Raw genomic sequence first — 24,658 nt, forward strand, 5'->3', positions numbered from 1 at the left:
CAGTTATCCTATATGCTGATAACTCACAACTCCTCCCAACCCTTACACCTTTCATTGTAATACATGTAACACACTTAACCAGGTCAGCTAAAGACTAGGTGACTGCATGCACATAGCATGCTAAGCTTGATTAGTTTTAATCTTGGCTTATAGGATTCAGTGTATTGTGCAAATCTTTATAACTGGTTCATTTAATGATTTGTTGATGGATAACAATGCAACATTTCTTGATTCAGCTTTCCATGGGGCAGATTTTGCAACCAGCAATAGAAATGGCTGACAAGGGCTTTCCAGTGTCTGAGATTACTTCCTACCAGTGGAAGCAAGATGCTCATGTTCTTCAGTCACCTGTAAACCAACATGGGAAGGACCTGTTGATCAATGGTGAAGCACCAGAGCATGGCCAAGTCTTCCAAAATCCTCTTTTGGCAAACACTTTTAAGGTAAAGAGAGCTGCTCTTCAGAGCCTCTGAAGGTTCGGAGCCAGTTATGTATAAAATTAGTAGAATCCTGTGATTGTAACATCACACCTTTTGAGTTGTACTGTTGGATCAGTTGTGTCACATATCATCATGGCATCCATGGAGATTATTGAAATACATTTACTTAGATCATACAGAACACTAAGCAATATTGTGATTGGTTTGGCCTAGCATACTGTGTGAAATCACCTATTAAGGTATCTCATTATGTATGAACTAGGCCATTATGGCCTGTTCAATAAATCATGGTTAAAAATATGTTGTAGCATTATGTATACATGCAGTCAATATGAATATGTCTATTTAAAATCTAAGCCGTATGTTGGTTCTGATACCATGTTCTACCCCTTACTCTTATAGAAATAGTTGAAGAATAATTATCCAATATTTGGGGTATTTTTTTCTTGGGTGACATGAAGCATTTTCTGGAGAATATATGAGGCAATTGCTTGGCATTCTTCTATGAAAGCTGTCAGAGCGGGGTAAGTGCTTCTTGAATAGCACATAACTGATACAGACTGTTAGTAAAAAAGCACAGCTAATACAGTTACATTTTTTACTTCAAATCTTTATTAAAGTTTTAATAATCTTCCAGTTGTTCAATAGTTTCTTATTAAGAGAAAGTTGTCTACTTTCCTAATATTCAAAAGATCCTTAAAGTGGACTTAGGAAAAAAAACCAGAACTGTTTCTCTTGGGTGAGATGGAGAAGCAGCTCGAGACACAACATGAGGCTTTGCTTTAATATATGATTACAGCAACAAGAATGTTAAATACACGAAGATGGAAAGATCCACAAATACCTACAGCGAAGGACTGGATTATCAACCTGATGGAGCTGGCCCAAATGGCCAAGTTAACAGCGCTGATAAGAGAAAATACTGTTTCTGGATTTGTTTCTACTTGGCAACCACTTTTAGACTACTTGCTTGTGTCAGAAAAAAATGAAGTTTTGATTTGGGTTTCAATGATTAAATGGTTTGATTTGATAGAAATAATGTTACTGAGGTTTAACTAATGGTAAGAGATTATATTTGTAAATGTATTTATATCTGTATTGGAGAATGTCGGAAGTGACTTTCTGTTTCTGTTTGCTCTCTGTTCCATACTTTTATAGTTTTTCTTTAGTTCTGTAGTCTATCTGTTCTATATTCTATATTTCGTTTTTTAATTATATTCTGAAAGCTAATAAAGTTCTTTTTAAAAAAGAGAATGTTGTCTACTTTCCATATACAGAACGGTAGACAATGTAGACTGATTCTGGGTTGGAAACTGAGGGATACACGTGCATATAGTTGCCATTCACATACACCACACATTTTATATGTACTCACTCACCCACCCACCAGTGTGTTTATCACTGGAAATCAGAGAACTTGAGCAGAGTTGCTGGGACAGAGCTCACCACCTCAATCCCTGCAATTATTGCAGATGTTTAGTTTCCCACTGCTATCAATACTAGCCTAATTTTTCGTTGCCTGGAAAAGCTGATGGAGTTCTGGGTGGTTCTGCAGGTGGTATTTTTTGCAACCAACCTATGGGTCATCCACATCTAATATATACTGAAGTTGGTTGAAGGGTTTTATTTCTGGGATACATGGATTTCAATGAACATTCTGAAGATGTTGCCCAGTCGAGCAATGGAATGTCTGCAGGACAGCAACCAAGCTCAGAGAGTGCTAAGGACTCCACAGTTCAACCCTGAGCTACAATATTCTCTTCAATTGCTACCACGTATGGGCATCAAACGGTTCAGAAAGCATGCAAATGGGAGAAATTTTCAGGTAGGCAAACCTCCACCAAAGAACGTCTGTTCTTTCTGCATGACTGCCTAGGACAGCATGCCCTGCTCTCCAGTGTCAGATACAAACCTCCAATAAACTGCAAAAGCTGGATGGAAAATGGCGCAACAAAATGGGTGAAAAATGATACAGCTAATGATCATGAACGCTCACGTCAGATTAAACAAATACCAATGCACCATAAATGACCTCAAGGAGCAACTAAAACAGACTATAACCCGAGAACACACAAAAATGCTGACAACCACGATCAAGATACATTGCTGAGACAAGCTGAGAAAAGGAAAACAAAACTCCAGACCAAGCTGCTCAAGATAAACCCCAGAAGCAAAGGGGTACCTGAACCTGAATGGGTTGTCAACAGGGCCAGCCATCCATTGCCCACCGCAGAACACAAGATCCTGCACTATAACACAGAGGATGCTAGTAAGAATTGTTTTGCAGCTTTAGAAGCAGCATTTAAAACCACAGGACTTACCACAGAAACCCAAGAGAAGATAAAGCAGGCAATCATACCACAAACCAGAAGAACACAGAATCAGAACCAACTCAAAGCAGAGGACAGAGCAGCCCTCAAAACACCTAAAGATGGACCAAACGATTAGAGAAGACACATGAAACCATCAACAACATCTCCAAAGGAATAAAATTCACAAGGGAAGAAGAAATCAACAGCACGCTATCCTTCTTGGGCATCCTCATCAGTAGAGGAAATGATGGCAAATTAGAAACACAAGTCTACCAGAAAACAACCCACATTAACCAAATGCTCCATTAACAAAGGAACAACCCAACCTCCCACAAGAGGAACCATGTAAGAATATTATTCAGACGAGCACAAAGGCACTGCAGCAACCCAGAACACTAGAAAAAGGAAACTGTCATGCGCTGCCTGCCTCTGAATAATACTCAGACACTGGTTCGTGGATCAGGCTCTGATTTATTCTCAGCGCAGTTACAGCGTTGGAAGAAAAAAGCTGAGAGTGACAGGAGCGCGCCGGTGCGGGGTTTAAATACCCCGCGCCGGTCAGCGCCCCTTCACTCGCGGTCACGTCACCCCCCATTGTCCAATACGTTGCCCTGCCGGTGGGTGAGGGATCGCCCATCATCAGGTTTTCTATTCCTCTGCTGATTGCTGTCAGCTGGGCGATCTCTGTTGTATTGGTGCTGATGGCTTGGGTGTGCTCCGTGATCCGTTTAGTTATTGTTTGTTGGCCGTTAGTCGTTGTGGGTTGATGGCTACTTATCTTGCCCCCTTCACCTATTTCCTTGCTATTGTCATGTGTGCCATTGCGCTGATGACTTCAGCTCAATGGCACTCATGACATACTGCCCCCTTTCCGAATAGTGTTCCCCCCCGGTTTTCTGGGTTTTTTTTTTTTTTTTTTTTTTCCCGGTGGAGCTGTCAAAACGGCACTTTTTTTTTTTTTTTTTTTTTCAAAATTCCCGCCGGAGTAGTTGTCGCCCCTCCCTTTGCTCCTCCCTCTACCACGTGCCTTCCCAGGGTGTGTCCATGGTGCGCATGCTCGGGTCCTGTCCTGGCGTGCGCATGCTCCAGCCACACCCTGTTTGTTTGGCTCAGTTCGGCGAGGAGAGAGGCGTGGCTGGTTGGGTGCTTATCAGCTCCAGGTAGGGCCCTTCTTTTTTCTCATTTAAAGTGCGTCGCCTTTGTTGTATCTCCTGGGCGTTGCCCCCAGGTTGCCCTGTTGACTTGCTTGCCACTCCCCCGCGGCCGGGGGGGCGGGGGGAGGGTGCTGGCGAACGCTTGTTACCACCCCGTGGGCCCGGGGCGGGGGGAGTGGGTCCCGGGGGGGGGAGGTCCACCCAAGTCGCGGGCTTGGGGGGGCCCTTTCCCTTGGGGCACGGGAGGCGGGGGGGCCTGCGGGGGGGGGGTTTGGCTTGCTGACCTTGGTTGTGGTTTGTCGGGGTATGCCCGGTGAAATGCTCTGGTCAGATCAGGCGCGTTAACGTTGTGCACCGCCACCCATTCCGGGTGGGGGAAGTGTTTCCACCTGACCAGATAGTGTAGAGTTCCTCGTTGCTTGCGGGAGTCGAGAATGTCCGTTATCTCGAAGTGGTGTTGCCCGTCGATCATCACCGGTGCGGGCTGTGGCGTGCTTGGGTGCCATCGGGAGGTGGTCGCCGGTTTCAGGAGGCTGGTGTGGAACACCGGGTGGAGTCTCCGTAGGTTGTGTGGCAGATCCAAGCGTATTGCTACCGGGTTCACTATTTGCGTGACTCGGAACGGCCCGATGTACTTAGGCCCCAGTTTTTTCGAGGGTTGGGTTGACTTTAGGAACTTGGTGGATAGGTAGGCCATATCCCCCGCTTGGAACGTCGGTTGTTGGCGCCGGTGCTTGTCGGCCTGCTCTTTGTAGGCTGCCTGTGCATCCTTCAGCGCCGCCGTGATTACTGGCCATGCTTCCGCGATCTTCCGTCCCCAGTCGCTAGCGTCCACCTGGGGTTCCAGGGGTTGAGGTAGCTCCGGTATGGGGACGAAGTCGCGCCCCGAGACTACTTCAAACGGAGTTTTCCCCGTGCTCGTGTGGATGGCGTTGTTGTATGCGACTTCGGCGAACGGGAGCAGTTCAGCCCAGTCGTCTTGGTGGTAGTTAGTATATGATCGAATGAATTGCTCTAAGGTGGCATTAAGAACCTCTGTGGCTCCGTCCGTCTGGGGGTGCCAAGCCGTAGATAGGGCCTGTTGGGTCCCCGTCAGCTTTAGGAAGGCCCGCCAGAATTTGGAGGTGAACTGTGTGCCCCTGTCGGTCACCACACGTGCGGGACATCCGTGTAGCCTGTACACGTGGATGAGGAAGAGTTTGGCTAGCTGTTGTGAGGATGGGACCGACGTGCAGGGGATGAAGTGGGCCTGCTTTGAGAAGTAGTCCTTCACCACCCAAATGGCCGTTTTCTTCTGGCTGGGTGGGAGGTCCACTATAAAATCCATAGAGATTTCCTCCCATGGGCGGGAGGGTTCTGCCACCCGTTGTAATAGCCCCGCGGGTTTGCCTGGTGCCCGTTTGGCCCTAGCGCACGTTGGGCAGGATGCTACGTAGGTTTTTACGTCTCGCCTGAGCGCGGGCCACCAGAATTGACGCCGTGTTAGGTGTAGGGTCTTGAGGAACCCAAAGTGTCCCGCTTGTTTGGCGTCGTGTGACCTATGCAAGATCGCCTGGCGTTGCGAGTCCGGGACGTAGATTCTGCCTTCCCCCCATGCCAGGTCCTGTGCCATCGTTACCTTGTCGGGGTTTGCCAGGAACCAGGGGTCGGTTTTGAGGGCGGCGGCGAGGTCCGTGCGCATTCCCCCTGGTAGTTGCGGTTGGCTTCTTCCGGTCGCCGGTTGTCCCGCCGTCGGCTGCGCCGTAGAGTCGAGCTGCCTCCGCGCGCCGCTTCGGGTGGTCACGGCCATCCCCAGTTGCGAGGCGGATAGGACCGTCCCAATGGTGTCTGGGGCGGGCTCTTCGTCTTGGGGCAGTCGGGAGAGGGCGTCGGCCAGGAAGTTCTTTTTGCCCGGCATGAACTTCAGCTGGAAATTAAAGCGGCTGAAGAATTGGGCCATCGGACCTGTTTTGGGCTAAGGCGTCTAGGCGTTCGTAGGGCCTCGAGGTTCCGGTGGTTAGTCCAGACCTCGAATGGTTGGGTGGCTCCCTCGAGTAGGTGTCGCCATGTCTCTAGCGCTGATTTCACCGCGAAGGCTTCTTTCTCCCAGACGTGCCATCGCCTTTCTGTCTCGGAGAACTTCCTTGACAGGTAGGCGCATGGTTTCAGGAGTCCCGTGGGGTCTTTCTGTAGCAGGATGGCTCCCAGGGAGAAGTCTGAGGCGTCGGCTTGGACCACGAACGGCCGTTCTGGGTCCGGGTGCGCGAGGATTGGCTCCGTAGTGAACAGCGCTTTCAGCTTGTTGAATGCGGTCTGGCACGCGGGAGTCCAATTCAGCACTGTGCCCGGGTTCTTGGCGCGTCGGGTGTCCCCCACCCCTTTGGTTTTGAGGAGGTCCGTTAGGGGGAGGGCTATCTCCGCGAACCCCCGGGCGAATGACCTGTAAAAATTGGAGTTGGCGTCTGTTGCGGGGGCGCTCCCAGTTTAGCACCGCTTCGACTTTTGCGGGGTCCATTTCGATGCCGTCCCCGGAGATTTGGTACCCCAGATAGTCTAGGCGCTCTTTGTGAAACTCGCACTTTGTAGGCTTGGCATAGAGCTGCGCCCTTCTGAGCTTGTCGAGGACTTGCCTGACTAGGGTCACATGTTCCTCGTGCGTTTTTGTGTAAATAAGGACGTCGTCGATGTAGACCAGGACCCCTTTGAACAGATGTTCATGCAGTACCTCATTGATGAGCTGCATGAACACTCCAGGGGCCCCCGCGAGTCCGAAGGGCAGTACTTTGTACTGGAAGGCGCCTAGGGGGCAGTTGAACGCCGTCTTCCATTCGTCCCCCTCCCTAATTCGGATGCGATAGTACGCCTCGCGAAGGTCCAGTTTGGAAAAGACTTTGCCCGTGGACAGGTGGGCGAGCATGTCCTTCACCAGGGGTAAGGGGTATTTGTTGGACAGGGAAGCCGCGTTTAGGCCCCGGTAGTCGGTGCAGAGCCGTAGGGTCCCGTCTTTCTTCTCCCGGAATAAGACGGGGGCTCCGACCGGTGAGCATGCTGGCTCTATGAATCCCCTGTCTAGGTTTTTATCGATGAACTCCCGGAGGGTTGCCATCTCCTTCGGGGTCATCGAATAGATCTTTGGTCTAGGTAAGGGGACGTCGGGCAGGAGGTCGATCCGGCAATCCGTCTTGCGGTGGGGGGGTAGTTGGTCAGCTTCTGCCTCTCCGAAGACCTCGGAGAAGTCGGCGTATTGTTCTGGTAGGTCTGCTGTGGTAGCGGCGTTGTCTTGTGTGGTCGCCTCCGCTCGTCCTACCGTGGGGTTGGTTCTGCCCGCTGGAACTGGTGCTCGATACTCGCCGTCGCCGAATGTGAAGGTGCGGGTCTCCCAGTTGATCCGCGGGTTGTTTGTCGCGAGCCATGGCATCCCCAGGACTGCAATGGGCCGTCCGATGTGCGTGACGACGAACGATGTGCGCTCGGTGTGAGTGCCCATTTGCAGGGTGACCGGCTCGGTTTGTAGCGTGGCTGGTTTCCCTCCCGCTGTAGAGCCGTCCAGCTGGTGGAATGCCAGCGGCGTGGGGAGGGGGAAGCAGCGGAGGTCGAGTTTGGCGACTAGGTCGGGGTGGATGAGGTTTTTTGAGCACCCCGAGTCCACTAGTGCCGCGGCCGTGGTGGCTCCGTTGCCGGCAGAGAGTTTGATTGCTGCCATTATTACGGGGCTTTCGTTGTTCCGTCGAGGTGGTCCGCGCTGCTGTCCCACCGCCTGCCTCGCCACGCGTTTCAGGGCAGGCGGGGAGCTTTTCCCGCCGGCTGGTCGGGGTCTGCGTTATCCTCTTCCCCCCAGTAAGCGTCCCAGCCTTCCTCTGGTGTCGCTGTGGCCACGGTCATTCGGCGGTGAGGGGGCGGCCCCAGGTTGGGTGGTTTGGGGCTAGTTTTCGGGGTGGGTTTGGGCGCGCTGGTCGGCGGTCGGTTGGCGAAGCAATCCACCGTCTTGTGCCCTAATTTGCCACACCTCCCGCAGGGCTCCCGGTTGAATTTCTTTTTTGGGTATATGGGGCCGGCCATCCCCACGTGTGGTGCGGGTACCTTTTTCCCGGCATAGTTTGTGTCCTCCGTGGTTGTCATGAGGAAGGTGCGGTGCGCGTGTTCGGCTTTCCCCGCGAGGTGGATCCACCCTAGTAGCGTTTCTGGGTCGTCGCGGTAGAGGGCCCATTGGAGAACGTCGCGGTTGAGCCCCCTTTTGAACATTTCCAGCAGGGTGGTCTCGGACTAGTCGCTGACCTTCCCCGCGAGGGCTTTGAACTCCAGGGCGTAGTCAGGGACCGTGCGTGTGCCCTGTTTAAGTCTTTGGAGTGCGCTTTTCGCCCTTACTTTGGCTAGGGGGTCTTCGAAGTAGTTTTTCATCTCATTGATGAAAGCAGGGAAGGTGGCGAGGGCGGGGGAGCTGGACTCGTACAGTTGGACGTACCAGTCCGCCGCCCTGTCTTGGAGTTTGATCGCCACGGCGGCGATCTTGTCGGCCTCGGAGTCGTAGGAGTGTCCGTGCCTCCCCATGAACTCCCTAGCGTTCGTAACGAAAAACGAGAGTTTTGTGGGGGTCCCATTGAAGAAGATGGGGAAGTCCTTTGGGGCCCGGGCGTTTTGCGCGGCCCCGCCTCTCGCTTCCCGGTGTGTGGTGTCGTCCGCCTGTGCCGTCTGCTGACCCTCCGCTGGCCCGTGGGGGTTCGGTGCTTCGCTCGGGGTGTGGGCCTGGGCGGGGACGTCGTTGGGTGGCGCGGGGGGCATAAGCGACTGGAACATGGTCCGGAGTTCCGTCATTTGAGCCCGCATGGCCGCGAGTTCAGCTCGTGCCTCCTCGTCCACAGCCCGCGCCGCCGCTGGGGCCGGTTCCGTTGGCGCGTCCTCGGGGGTGGGTTGCCGGCGGGGTTCATCGTCCCTCTGCCGCGGGTCCGCTTCCTCCGCCGTCTGCTGGGTGTCTCCGTCGTCCTCCTCCGTGTTGACCGCCGTTGGGCTGTCGCTCCACGCCCGTTGCTGGGGTGCGATGTGGGGCGCGGGGTCCTCCGCTGGTTTCGGAAGTCGTGCTGCTCCCTCCCGCGGTCGGGTTGCCTCTGTCGCCCTCTCCCCTTGGGGTTGGAGCTGAGGCTCGGGTCGGGTGGGGTGGGCGTCCATGGCTCCGGGAGTCCGCGGTGCCTCTGGCCTTGGTCGGTCCTCCTCTGTCTCTTGCCGCGCGGCTCGCCCTCCTTGCCCGCGCCGCTCCGGCCTCATCTTGCTGGTCTTCTCGCCGTCTACTCCTCCCGCGGCTCGTTGTCGTCCGGTGGGGCTCGGCGAGGCTGAGTTTATGACTCTCAGCTTTATGTCATGCGCTGCCTGCCTCTGAATAATACTCAGACACTGGTTCGTGGATCAGGCTCTGATTTATTCTCAGCGCAGTTACAGCGTTGGAAGAAAAAAGCTGAGAGTGACAGGAGCGCGCCGGTGCAGGGTTTAAATACCCCGCGCCGGTCAGCGCCCCTTCACTCGCGGTCACGTCACCCCCCATTGTCCAATACGTTGCCCTGCCGGTGGGTGAGGGGTTCCGGGATCGCCCATCATCAGGTTTTCTATTCCTCTGCTGATTGCTGTCAGCTGGGCGATCTCCGTTGTATTGGTGCTGATGGCTTGGGTGTGCTCCGTGATCTGTTTAGTTATTGTTTGTTGGCCGTTAGTCGTTGTGGGTTGATGGCTACTTATCTTGCCCCCTTCACCTATTTCCTTGCTATTGTCATGTGTGCCATTGCGCTGATGACTTCAGCTCAATGGCACTCATGACAGAAACAGACCACCTATACAGCATCTTCCAAAAAAATGGATACCCGTGCAACTTTATCAAAAAGTGCCTGACCACTCAACCCACTATAGCACAACCAACACAACCTATGAAATGAGTAACACTGGCATACTTCAGAAGCATCTTGGAAACTACCAGCGGACTGTTACAACCACATGGCATCACTGTAGCACACAAACCAACTAAAGCCCTCCAAAACATCTTAAGTAAACCAAAAGACCCAGTAGCTTGAGAAGAAAAAACTGGAGTCATCCACGACATATAGTGTAAGGACTGCAACAGCCACTATGTAGGACAGACAGGCAGAAGACTAGTAGAGCACATCCATGAACACCAGCTAGCAGTCAGAACACAAAATGAAAACTCCTTAATCTCACAACACATGGACCAGACTCAACCAACTGGGAAACTGTGAGCATCCTGTTTGTTGTTTATTCATTTAGTCGCTTCCGACTCTCCGTGACTTCATGGACCAGCCCACGCCAGAGCTTCCTGTCGGTCGTCAACACCCCCAGCTCCCCCAGGGACGAATCCATCACCTCTAGAATATCATCTATCCATCTTCCCCTTGGTCGGCCCCTCTTCCTTTTGCCTTCCACTCTCCCTAGCATCAGCATCTTCTCCAGGCTGTCCTGTCTTCTCATGATGTGGCCAAAGTATTTCAGTTTTGCCTTTAATATCATTCCCTCAAGTGAGCAGTCTGGCTTTATTTCCTGGAGGATGGACTGGTTTGATCTTGCAGTCCAAGGCACTCTCAGAATTTTCCTCCAACACCACAGTTCCAAAGCATCTATCTTCCTTCTCTCAGCCTTCCTTATGGTCCAGCTCTCGCAGCCATATGTTACTACAGGGAACACCATTGCTTTAACTATGCGGACCTTTGTTGTTAGTGTGATGTCTCTGCTCTTAACTATTTTATCGAGATTTGTCATTGCTCTTCTCCCAAGGATTAAGCGTCTTCTGATTTCCTGACTGCAGTCAGCATCTGCAGTAATCTTTGCACCTAGGAATACAAAGTCTTTCACTGCTTCTACATTTTCTCCCTCTATTTGCCAGTTATCAATCAAGCTGGTTGCCATAATCTTGGTTTTTTTGAGGTTTAGCTGCAAGCCAGCTTTTGCACTTTCTTCTTTCCCCTTCATCATAAGGCTCCTCAGTTCCTCTTCGCTTTCAGCCATCAAAGTGGTATCATCTGCATATCTGAGATTGTGAATGTTTCTTCCAGCGATTTTAACTCCAGCCTTGGATTCCTCAAGCCCAGCATGTTGCATGATGTGTTCTGCGTACAAGTTGAATAGGTAGGATGAGAGTATACAGCCCTGCCATACTCCTTTCCCAATCTTAAACCAGTCCATTGTTCTGTGGTCTGTTCTTACTGTTGCTACTTGGTCGTTATACAGATTCTTCAGGAGGCAGACAAGATGACTTGGTATCCCCATACCGCTAAGAACTTGCCACAATTTGTTATGGTCCACACAGTCAAAGTAGGTGCTGCAGATCTTCATAGAACTGCTCTACTTCAGCTTCTTCAGCATCTGTGGCTGGGGCGTATATTTGGATCACTGTGATGTTAGATGGCTTGCCCTGAATTCAAATTGAGATCATTCTATCGTTTTTTGGATTATATCCAAGCACTGCTTTAGCCACTTGACTATTAATTATGAAGGCTACTCCATTTCTTCTGTGGTCCTCTTGTCCACAGTAGTAGATCTGGTGGTCATTTGATGAGAAGTGGCCCATTCCAGTCCATTTCAGTTCACTGACACCCAAAATGTCTATCTTGAATCTTGACATCTCACCAATAACCACATCCAATTTGCCCTGGCTCATAGATCTTACATTCCAGGTTCCAATGGTGTGTTGATCCTTAGAACATTGGATTCGCCATTCACCACCAGCACTGTCGGCCGCTAGCCGTCCTTTCGGCTTTGAGCTAGCTGCGTCATCATGTCTGGGGCTAGTTGAACTCATCCTCTGTTCCTCCCCAGTAGCATTTTGACCATCTTCCGACCTGGGGGTCTCATCTTCCGATGGTATACCGACATATCTCTGGTTGTACTGATCCATTTAGTTTTCACGGCAAGAATACTGGGGTGGGTTGCCATTACCTTCCCCAGGGATCGCATTTAGTCTGACCTCTCTGTCATGACCTTCCCATCTTGGGTGGCCCTTCACGGTTTAGCTCATGGCATCATTGAGGTGCTCAAGCTCCAGCACCACAACAAGGTAATGATGCTTTGCTGAAGGTGAGCATCCTAGACCAAGCTAAATCCAAAAACGCTAGGAAATTCCTGGAAGCTTAGCACTCAGACAAGTCCACCATCAAGAGGCACATAGAGGTAAACAACATTTACATACCATTCAAAAGAGACGATAAAAAAGCTACAAAGGAAACAAGACTAGAACACCTGCTTGCCAGCAATCAATACCCAGATGCGCAAAGATTAGCACCAGGATTAACACCTGATGAACAAACAAGCACTATACAATACCCTAATCAAGGAACGACCCACTCAGTCAAACAATCAAGCAGTAAGCAGCAGCCTAATCAAGGAACTGCCAAGGAGAGAACAACACCTCCACCAACACTGTCAGGGCAAGCTACTGTATATAAACAGAGAGCAAACCCCACTCCCTTCCAGCACTGAAGATGTTGCCTAGTCAGGCAATGAAATGTCTGCAAGAAAACAAGCTCAGAGAGCGCTAAGGACTCCACATGTCAAGACTGTAACTCATTGTGAAACTCATTCTGCACAAGCCTGCAAAGAGCACAACATCAGATTCTAGTGTTTGGGGTACACAATTTAATGTTGAGTTATCCCTTATCTCTTTCAAACTCTAATTTGAAAAGGAAGTTAAATGTCATTTAAGAAGTGGCCTTTTAATTATATCTTGAACACAGAGAGGAATCAGGACAGTGTTCACATAGAATTTGACCCTCACTGACCCACTTCTGCTGCCTGGCTCCTTCTGGGTCTCTTGGTTGGAACCAAGATCTGTAGTCTTTGAGAAACATTGAAGGCTGATATTTATCAAACGAGGGATATATCATGTGATACAGGGAAATTCATGTAGCATGGCAATAATGTACATCAAATTTAATTTTATTTCCACAGCAATTGAATTTGCTTCCTGGCTAACTTAGTTTTGAAAAACCTAAGAGATTAGGAGGCCATGTCTGGATGCTATTCAGCAGCATCTCCCATTTTCATTTTTTAGCTAATTATAAATCTTAGTATCCCGGTCTGACAGATACTGCTTTTTAACCTCATCCTGAGACTTACGTAATGTTGAAAAAGTGTTCAGAGATAAATGCCATAGAAATCAGTAAATGGCACAGGGAAAAATGTATTGATGGTGTCAGATTGCTTACTTTTTAAACTCTTTTTTGTGGGAGAGAGGCTTATTTGCTTATCCATTTTTCAATGTGCATTCAAGTTATTTTATTAAATGACACATTTATAATTATTTTGTTACTGCCCCCCCCATTTCTGTGCATCTATCTATTCCTTGCATTTAGAGTAGTGTGTAGTGAGTTTTACAAGATGAGAATGTTGTTTAATGTAAGAAACATTAAGTCTATTGGCTGACAGTTGTTAGCAGAAGTATCCATGGATATCAATGTGGGCAGAAGGAACATGTTGTGGTTGTATGTTTTGCTTGGAATTCTTTGAGAAGGTAGGAGGTATGGGTAGAAGAAAGGTCTAAGAGTCCAGCCAGATGAATGACATTAACATGAGTTTCTGCCATTCTTGATTCAACAGAAAACTATGTTGACATGAATTGTGCTTCCCCCACAGCATACCTTTGTTGTAGGTAAGTAAGAAGGCTGGGTGGTGTTTCTGCCTTAACCCAGTTTAATGTGGGGCACTTTCAGGGCAGTAACTGGTGGATTCCCTGGTTTCCTTTCGCTTCTCCCACAAGTCTTCCCTATCGATAGGGAAAACAAACTCTGATTAATGTCCCTAGCATATGGTAGGTAGGGTTAGGATAATCCAGGCACTTTCTCCAGATGGGTAATGAAACATCTACAAGCAAACAACCAAGCTCAAAGAGCACCAAGGACTCCACAGTTCAACCCTGAGCTACGTATATTATCTTCTATCGGAATTATATTTGTTTCTAATGCTATATAATATGTGACTGTTGAGAATCAATGTATTAGGTGAAACTGTTCACCTATTCAGTTTCCTAGTTGCTGATTGCATCTTGTTAATATTTAACAATTTGGTGCCAGGTGGTAATGCACCACATGGTGAATGATATTCCTGTTTGACTGAATATATGGGATGACACATGCCTTTTTTTCTTGGTGGTACCAGGTACCAACAATTTGCCATCCCTTTTGAGTTATTGAGATTGACGTGGCTTTTTCTAAGAATTAGGTCAAAAGGCAGGGCGGTTTTCTTTTGTGTACGTAAGCACCACTTGTGCTGTTTTCCTTTTGAAGCGACATATATATTGCATGCTCTGTAATGTTACAGTGACCCTGATACACAATTATTATATTTTATTGCCGCCCCATGAAAAAAATGCTATGACATTCTTCATCTCAAATGACTGTATAAATCTAGAACAGTTAATATGAATCCAAATTATTTTTTTAGTCTTACCATTTTGTTTATGGATTCTAGTTCTAGCTTGAAGGGAAAGTACCATTGTTTGTCAGTTCAGAAGAAACAGGAAAACATGACTTCCTATAAAATAGGACATTAGGAGGCAGTGGAATCATGGAAAAGAAGTGGCAGGGGACAGAGGGATGTACGCATGTCCAAGTCTCATTAACTTGATACCCAAAGATGATGTTCTATTATATGTGAACCAAGTTATTTTTGTGGTGTAATTCTCACTTGTTACACCGGCTGGCAGCCTTACTCAGGGATGTCTGCATAAGCAAGGAATACTCAGATTAGCTTACTCTCTTGGCTTATTGTGTGCTTCCAGAAAATTATAATATGATTTAACTCTGCAAGTTGGAAACAAATAGTAATAACAACCTACAGAAAAGATGACTGGGCTGTTTAAGGTCCAATTAACTGCTGAATTGTGTTCTAAATAGACTCTACACTTTATAGCTGGGTTCCCATGTTACACCAAGCCATAATGTAGTGTATTTGATTTTGCCTTAACTGTGTGATGTAACCTAAGCCATTGTGACTTGTAAACCATGTTTTATGGCTTGTATGAATCACCTATGGTTAATTTAGTATGACATAGTATAAACCATAGTATACCATACTGTGGTATACAACCATAGTATAAACAGCCTATGGTTTAGCATGTCTTAACCCATCTGTGGCAGTCTCTTAGAAGTAAAAATAAATTTCTGCAAACATTTCTTAGAGACACTGCAACAAACTGACACTTTACTGGCAATGGCTGATGAATAAGAGCTAGTCTTCTCTGAATGACTTTGTGCAACTTCATGCAAAAGCTCTTCATGCTTTTGAAGAGCTTATTACTTGCTAGTTTATTTATTTATTTATTTTCTATCCCGCCTTTATTATTATTTTTATAAATAACTCAAGGTGGGGAATATACTTAATACTCCTTCCTCCTCCTATTTTCCCCACAACAACAACCCTGTGAGGTGGGTTGGGCTGAGAGAGAGTGACCGGCCCAAGGTCACCCAGCCGGCTTTCATGCCTAAGGCGGGACTAGAACTCTCAGTCTCCTGGTTTCTAGCCCATTGCCTTAACCACTAGACCAAACTGGCTCCTAGTTTATTTCAGTATCTGTTGTTATTTCTATAAAGGTAGTCCTCGTTTAATGATTGCCTTGGACAGTGACCATTTGCAGTTATGACAATGATGAAAAAGTAACTTTGTGACCAATGCCCTCATTTACAACTTTTGCAGCAGTTCTGTCTCAGTCATGTGTTCGCCATTACAGTCAGTTAGTACTTGTCATCCTATGCCTGACCTGTTCTTTTTTTCCCTTTTCCCTGGGAATAGAACTCACAGTCTCCCAGTTTCTAGCCTGATGCCTTAATCACTACACCAAGCTGGCTCTCAATTGGACTATAACCGAAGGCAAACAGTGCTTCTATATATGAGTTTTTATTCAGCTCTCTGATATGCACACCTTTAACATACCAGACATCTGCAAGCTAAATGAATCATCCAGTAACGGGGAAAGTGACCCAATATCATTTGGGTCACTGCAGATATACATGAATTAAAATTAAATTGTATAGATTGAAGCACAGCATAGTAATCTCTACTCTCCATGTTTTATTCAACTGAAAGGTGCCAAAGAAGCATTATGAAAAGATGTGTAATGGTTGCCTAATCCCAAATACTCAGTCTCACAAGCCTGGGCTTAAAGATAACTGATTTATTAAAGGAATAGTATGCAAATACAGAGAAAGCTGAGAATGAGCAAAAGCGCGCCAAATACAAACTTAAAAGCCTTACTTCCAACCCAGTCCCGCCCCGAGCGCTCGTTAGCAACCACCCCCTCCCAGGTGCTAGCAACCGTTACATCTGCCTGGGAAAGTAACCTTGAACAGAGTTGCAAACCCAAACATACATTCCAAAGTAGCAAAATAAGGAGCACAGCAATAATGGAAAATACCAGCAAACGTTCAAGCATGTAAAAGGGTTTGACATGTGAAACGTTACGATGTTAACAACACATTGAAATGGTGAACATGACAAGATGCCATTCAGAAATGCCCAAGGACATCACGGTAGTATTCTTTAGATTTTGTAATTTAGAGTCTTCTTATTCCCCAGGAGTTGGCAAAATCTGGCAAAAGAGGGTTCTATGAAGGCCATGTGGCTAAAGCAATTGTGGATGTTATTCAGAGTAACGGTGGAGTAATGGATTTAGGAGACCTGAAAAATCATGTCACCGAAGAAGTTGAACCTATTGTCACAAATTACAAGGTATGCCAGACTTAAAAAACTAATGTGCAGTGCTTTGCAACTTGTGAATCCCTAATCGTAATAGATACAGAGATCTAGTTTAATTATCAAGCTGAGCTGGCTGAGTTGAGTTAGTGCAGCTGTAACCACCGGCTCCTCCTTCTGAGCTCTCGCCTTCTGGTCAACAGCTTGTCTTTTGTCATCTGGATGCAGGTGCAGGCTGCACCTGCCAAGAACTAATTAGAGAAAAGTAACTTGTTTTAGGTTTATGTCTAAATTTTCCGGGTAACATACATAACTCAAATCCACAAATACTGTAGGTGGTTTGCTAACTATGCTTTCCAGGGTATACAAGTTGATACATTTGCACGAATCAGGCCCTATGGTTTAATGTGGTGCTTTAATGTGATAGATAGGGTTTGAGTACTGTAGAACCTAGATAGAAGTTTCAGGGGAATGTAATGATTACTTCAAATCTGAAGTCTCCACTGTATTAGATTTCATTCTGAGCCAGAAAGAGATTCTAGTTACATTCCCTCCACTTCACACCGTGACCCAGATTCCCAACCTCCTCTTTTCCTTTCAACCCCACTGTCACTTTTTGTCACAGTGTGCTAGAATGAAAAGCTGACATGGCCCTAGGAAATACCAGAGCAGTCATCCTCCATTCTTCTTTCAGCCATTATTGTCACCAGCAGAAAGTGAAAGTTCAAGTGATGAGATACAAAGGCAAAGAATGGAAAGGGTGATTGGATGGTATCAAAAGAGCTTCTTTGACCACACAGATGCTTATATGATTCTTCCGTGATGAGTTTTTCTGATGAGGAAGTAATTTGGCTTTACTTCTAAACATGGAGCAAGTTGTTCTTAGTCTATTTGAATACTCTATAGTACAGCCTTTGCCAACATGATGTTACGCTATTCTAAGGAACGAAGGGCCATACAAAATGGCACATGGATACAGTACAGTAGAAGCAAGAATGGCTTGCAAAGCTAGACAGGTATGGAAAGGTACAGTGAAAGATGTTAATGTAAACTAGATTTAGTTGGGTTTTCTTTCCTTTTATCTTCTGCCTTTAACTTTTTAGTTTATTATTTCTGACTCTTTTTCATGCTCTGCCTAATGAATGGATGCTTGTGTACTGTCCAGAAAAAATGAGAGTTGCAACTGGAATGCTGTAGCAGTAAAATATCAGCTATGGAATATTAGTAAGATGACAAATCATTTTCACTTTCAGCACAGAGGCATCTTTTTCATAAAAGAAAAAGATATAACATAAAATACATATTTTTTCTATGCCTGTCTTTCTGTCTGTGTATTCTCCATTACAGTTAGTCCTCATTTAACAACTTTCTTATTTAGTGACCATTCACAGTTACGACAGTGATGAAAAAGTAACTTTGCGATCAGTCCTCACGTTTATGACCTTTGCAGGTCTGTAAAGCAAAGGAAAGCTGAAGTAAGATCATAAAATTGTGATGTTTCACATGGTGGCTGCTTCACTTAATGACCAACTTGCTGGTCCCAACTGTGGTCGCTAAATGAGGACTGCCTGTATTCTTGTTATTAATTGTTAAAGATTAAACTCAAAACTTAGTAAAATCACTTAAGTTAAATGAGACTTAACTTCAGGAACTGTTGAATATAGGCCAAAACCAAAAATGTAAAAATCAGGAGGCTTTTCTGCATGGTAGTTCCCTTTTTGTGTTCTTTCTACCTTAGAAATTTCCATAAACAAGAATACTTGACTCAGTGTGTTTTTCTCTACACTTCAAAGGAGTTATTTCCAGTCATATAGCCAAGACTAGAAAGAAAAGGAATTTTCCTTGCCAGGTCATTCTTGGGATTTCACTCCTGCCTTTGTTCTATAACCTCTTTTTGGTGTTTTTCCCCATAGCACTATCAGTAAATCTTTGGCAAAGATCCATATCCTGAATAAATACAGATCTTGCAAATTAAATGCAGCTTTGACTGTTTCCCGAGCAAATGAGAAATAGACGCTTGGAGATCAAAACTTTCTGTGAAGAGTCTCCTGCAGCTGATGTAAATGGGGTGATATAAAACAAGTGTTCCTCAAAACTAGCTCCAGTACTTATGCACAATTTTATGCCTCTAACTCTTTGAAGTTATAAGCTAAATACATACTGTATTGGCACGGTTGCATTGCTATCTTAAAGGAGACTTGATAAACTAAATTTAAAATTTACATAATGAAGTAATATGTTGTTTTAAATTCTTTATCTAATTTTATTGCTTTAATATATAAGAAAGAAAAAAAGATGAGAGAGAAAAAGGAGAAAAAACATTTTGTCACACGTAGAGAATTAGCCCAATTTTTAAACACACCATATGAATTAATACTCATCAGTCTTTCAATTACATTGATAGAGAGCAAACTCATAAAAGAAAAGTGAACACATCTTCATGATACAAAATTATACATCAGGATCACACTGTCTCCACTTTTGAAAAGTAGTATTTTTTTGCTGACCCTCACCCCAAGTTCAGTAAATCCATAATTCTGTATTTACAGGAGTATTATTTACCATATATACAGTAAATAAAACTACCACCAACTCTATCCAGTCTCTTAGCAGTTTAAAAACATGTAAGATCCATAAAAATATAAAGCATTAACCTATTTTCCCCAAAATAAGTCATACAGATCTTGCATCAGGGTGATTCCTACATTCCTCAAACCTCAAAGGTCTTATAGAAGAGCCCTGTCTTTACTGTCTTCCAAAACATTGAGGGATGGTGTCATTTGGATCTCTGGAAGCAAGATGTTCTATAAGAAAGGGGGCATAGGGTGATACATTTCAAATTGTTGGTATTTAATTCATAAATAAAATTTCGCTGATCTTTGTAATAACCATATTAAGAAACCAAACAAGTAATGGAGCAAGCACGTATCATATAAGATAGATAGACAGACAGACAGACAGAGGATTTATATAGCTGCCCATCTCACCCAAGTGACTCTGGGCAGCTTACAAGGATTAAGAACACAGAACAGCCCACAATATATAATGCCAAGCACCCAAGGATATTGGTAGCTCAGGATTGAACTGTGGAGTTCTTGGTGCTCACTGAGCTTGGTTGTTTGCTTGCAGATATTTCATTACCCAACTAGGTAACATCATCAGTCTGAGCACCAAGAACTCCACCCAAGGATAAACAATAACCTCACTTACAGAAAAAAAGCACATCAAGAACAGCAGAGCTCATCTATAATATTGGGACAAATATATAAAATGTGAATAAATGTTCCCTTAACCATTTTAAACTTCCAGCATAATGGAGTTATTTGTCACTCCTTTTTAAACATTCCTGAAGTTTCCAGTAAACATAAACAGTGTTGAATTAGCTTCACCTTAAAATCATGAGAGACTCTTAGCTTTTGATTTGTTAATATGGAATATTCCAACTGTTTATTCCAGAGTTCTTGCAAATAACTACTCTAATAAATAAATAATATTCTTTTAATTGTTTATATGGACTAAACCAAAACATACTCCAGTGCTGATAGTAATTTGGAAGTTGCAGGTGTTGTTAATGCAGCTGGGCTAAGTATGAAATCAAAATATGCTTTAATTGAATATATTGCTATTTTTCAATTTTAGGCAATTTACTTTTCTCTTGTAATAACTCAAGTGGTTTAAAAGCTTGACTGATAATAGGTTGATTTAAAGTATAAATATCTCTAGTTTCCCATAATCCAGTTTGGTCTCGTGGTTAAGATGCTGGGCTAGAAACCAGGAGACTGTGAATTCTAGTCCCGCCTTAGGCCTGAAAGCCAGCTGGATGACTTTGGGCCAGTCCCTCTCTCTCAGCCCAACTCACTTCACAGGGTGGTTGTTGTGGGGAAGATAGGAGGAGGAAGGAGTAATAGGTATGTTCGCCGCCTTGAGTTATTTATAAAAATAATAAAGGTGGGATATATATATATATATATATATATATATATATATATATATATATATATATAAATAAAATGTTAGCCCCTTCTTTCTAATGTTTTAGTTGTTGTGTTATGAAGAGACACCTAGAACTCAATGACAAACTCATGGCAATATTGAAATTTATAGAGTTTATGTCAATAAAATTTAGTACATGTGGTCTAAAACGTTAATGTAAGAATCAAAAGCTTGGACATTTATATTCTTCAGGCCCAGCCAAAGAAAACATATGAACATAACAATAAAGCAGGGTATAACTATTTCTCTGGTAGCTTCCAAATGGATTTTGTAGCAGGCAATCTTGCGCTTCATAATGACAAATTTCATATAGCCCCCAGATGATGATGTTTGTTATGAAGTTAGCCTTCAGTAAATAAAAGGTGAGAAGAGTGATGGTTTGGGAAACTGAATCAAATAAAAGAGATGTACTCAACGTTTATGAGGCCCCTTTTCAAGTTTCAGAGCTCTTCATATTACAGAAGGAAAGTGATGGCAAAACTCAATGTTTTGGCAGGTGTATGAACCTGTTTATTCAGCTCTTGTTCATGGGTATCAAATAGCCTGCAAGGAGTTCAGAGTGTGACAGCTGTGTTGGCTACCCAGTATACTATGAGAAACCATGACACCATAAAAGACACATAAGAAAAAGAAAGGCTTATATACTTGATCATTAGGAAAAGTGTGCCAGGTTCTTTAGTCATGCCAAAAACAGTATCTTAAAACCCTGGCATAGTATTACACCTAACAGTCATGTTAGGACCACAAAGGTATTGAATAAAAAATCATGTGTTTAAAAGGATCAAACACTTGTAGATTAATGAAAAATGTATTATTAATAGTTGCACCTTGACCCAAACCCTCTGTTTTTTAAAGTCATTACTTGACTGCTTTTTAAATGTATATTCCTAGAAGTTGTCAGAATCTATTAGAAAGATGCATTTCATTGTTATCTGTCCTTGTGTATGCAGTCTCTTCAGAAATGTTTTCAAAAAATATCTGTGAAACTTTATAGGTGTTTATTATAAACAAATATTTAATTGACACAAGCATATAATCTGTTTGGGAATTTAAATACATGCTGTATTGATACATGCATGCATGCATGCATGCATGCATGCATATCTATATCTATATATATATATATATATATATATATATATATGTTGCTTAAAAATTAGCAATGTTTATTTGATGTTATTTGCATTTAAGCAACAATACATATTTGATTATTTATTAAGAATAGGTAACACATGTTATATGTTAACATGTGCTACATATTCTTAGTTGAAAAATAAATAAGGAAAGATTTTCATATAGAATTGCATCAGAGTCTTAGGAAAAGTTTTTCTTTACTTTTTTGATGGTCAATATTAAATAATGTCAATTGTTTTTTAGGGCATGAATATTTGGGAAATTCCTCCAAATGGGCAAGGAATCACAACTTTATTAGCCCTGAATATTTTAGAAAATTTCAGTTTGAAAGGTATGATCAGCTTCTAATTTGTGTGTACCTGTCGTTTCTTGAAAACAATAAGAACATTAAAACGGGAAAGGAAAAAATGCCAGATGTTTCTAATTTAGGAAAAGAAGAGGAAAAAAATCATCTGTCAGATTGACTTTATACTGAATGCAGGACCAATGACAGTGAGACTTATTTATAGGACTATGCAAAAGATTGACAAAATTTGGCTATGTCAGCAAGTTTAATAGCTGTTCGCTTAAAGCAGTAGAAACCACACAGGGTATTATAGACTAAGCTGGGAAATTGGGGGAAAAAAATTGAGAAAAGGCAATGGCAAATTGCTTCTGTGTGGTTGCCAAGGAAACAAGTTTAACATTCCATTTAGTTCCCTGGACTCACTCAAGCATAATTTGAGCGAGACTTTATTTATATAAATCACAATAATGTTCATAGAAACATAGAAATACCCATGCACATCAATTAATACAGGAGGTACAGTAATTAAGCCTTTTTAGAAATAAAAATAAATTTTATATTTTTATATTACAAAAAAATCCCTAATCATGTAACACCCCCCGCAGTAAATTTCAAAAAAACTTGGAAAACTTGGAAGTTTCTGATTTTATTTTATTAAAATAAATAAAATAAAATAAAATATATATCCTGAAGATGCCAAAATGTATTTGGAAGATATGAAGAATTCTATCCCCTCACTTTGGCATAGTAGAATTAAAAACTATATAAGGTGGTTCCCAAGAGAGTTCTTTTCTGTTAGATATGAATTAATTCGGGTTCTATTTTGGACTATGCTGGTGGAATATTGGAGTGGTAGATGTTTTAATTGCCCAATAAATTAATTGCCCAATAAATTACAGTCTCTGTGTACTATACAGATGTAATTTAGTATTTTTAGCTTTATACTAGACAACCCTGTGACATGTTTTCAGTTTTCATATAGGGAACACCTGTGGGATTCCAGGCTCTTTTTACAGCCCTCAGTATCTCTCTCCATGTTTTTGAAGGAGAAATACTCCCCTCTTTCCATTGCAAGACATATATCATCTTTGAGAGGAAGGTAGTGCAGTCTGATGTGACCAGAATGAACATTAAATTTTAGGCTGACCATATTTTTTTTACCCCAGCGCTGGATGGCCCCATGATCATCTAAGAAGAGTGTATATCATAAATAGAAAAATAATTGTAATGTCAAGCAAACTTCAATAATAAGTCAATATTTACTTACCTAAACAGAGAAACAGAAAGATCAAGGGCAGGCAAAAAAGCAGAGAGAGGAGGAGTGACTTCTGACTTCCTGTCGGCTTCCCCATTGACTTTGCTTGTGGGAAGTTGGCAGGGAGAGTTGGAAATCATGTGACTGTGGGAACGCTGCAATGGACACAACTCTGCAAATGAAACTGGTCTGAACATCGTGGAAATTTCAATTCCACAGGAGTAATGGGTCCTGATGTTTTATGCATTCTAAGTTGGCCAATTTTAGGTACCTTGATTCAAAAATTGTTGTGGTATAGTGCACTGTTTGGGCTAACTTGTGGGTATAAACAGACAAACAGATAAACACAATGAGAGTTTTAGTAGAATATAGATGAATATTTATCATGTTGTTTATCACATTTTAATAAACCTTGGAATAGTAATGAATGGAAGTAATTATTTGATCGTAGAACACTTATTATTAATTAAGAATATGGCATGCTGTTAAGTAATAACAGTCTTCAGCCCCACTCCAGGACTCTTATTTGACAAATTAATTCTTATAAGTGCCTCAGTTTTCATACAGGGAACACCTGTGGGATTCCAAGCTTTTTTTACAGCCTTTACTATCTCTCCCCATGTGTGAAGGAGAAATGCTCCTTTCTTTCCATACATCTTTTCTGATGCCCTCTAAAAGGAGCAGATACTTCCTGGTATTTCAAAGCTCTTCCACCATTGCAAAGCTTTTCTTGTAGATCAAATATTGATCATTGTAGTGCTAAAGGCTAGAGACATAGTAGCTATATATGTAAAATTACTTCCATAGGGGGGGGAAAATTATAGTTCTTGATATAGACATGTAGCATAACCTGTCTTGTGCACACCTTCCAGCTCTCCAGGAATGTTCAGGGCACAATTCTAATCTAGCCACCTATTCTGACGATCCAGATGATGACAGAATTAGAATTCTAAAATGCTGCTTGCTGAGAATGTGTTGGTGAGGCCACTGGTGTCTTTTGCTAAGACTACAAAGAATGTGAAATCACAGATTTAGACTTGCTAGCCTGAAGTATTGGCTTTTTGAAGCATATCAGTGGCTTTGGAAAGAGCATTACTGTGGTGAAACATTTTTTAAAAACCTGCCAAATGCCATCTTGAAAACCCTGTCTTTCTTACAATAGAGATTAGCTTTCATGGGTGGAATTTATGATTTGATTAATGTTTTATCTCATATACTGTAAGCCAGCTGGAATCAGAAGAGCAGGTAGCATATACATTTTGGTATATACAGTAAACACATAAATAAACACATGAAGTAGCCACAAAAAAGTGCCAAAAGGCAAAAGACAAGTGGATAGGAATGAGGAGGAAAATCCATGAGAGTCAGGGATAAAAATAATATATTAGGATGTCCATGGAAGGGAATAGAGCAGAGGAAGAATGGTACTT

At 43.8% G+C, this 24,658-nt stretch overlaps 1 protein-coding gene across 7 annotated transcripts in view; it reads left to right on the top strand.

Annotated features, from left to right (window-relative positions):
• Positions 1 to 24,658, top strand: part of LOC134499773 (glutathione hydrolase-like YwrD proenzyme) — a 50,662-nt gene that overhangs the window by 7,978 nt on the left and 18,026 nt on the right. For all 7 annotated transcript variants that reach the window (XM_063306601.1, XM_063306599.1, XM_063306602.1 and 4 more), the window contains exons 5-7: positions 237 to 443; positions 16,444 to 16,596; positions 21,931 to 22,018. In XM_063306601.1, the coding sequence (XP_063162671.1) occupies positions 237 to 443; positions 16,444 to 16,596; positions 21,931 to 22,018 (448 nt within the window). The remainder of the gene's footprint in view (positions 1 to 236; positions 444 to 16,443; positions 16,597 to 21,930; positions 22,019 to 24,658) is intronic.

This window comes from Candoia aspera, chromosome 6 (assembly GCF_035149785.1).
Source record: "Candoia aspera isolate rCanAsp1 chromosome 6, rCanAsp1.hap2, whole genome shotgun sequence".
In the NCBI taxonomy this organism is placed as follows: Eukaryota; Metazoa; Chordata; class Lepidosauria; order Squamata; family Boidae; genus Candoia; species Candoia aspera.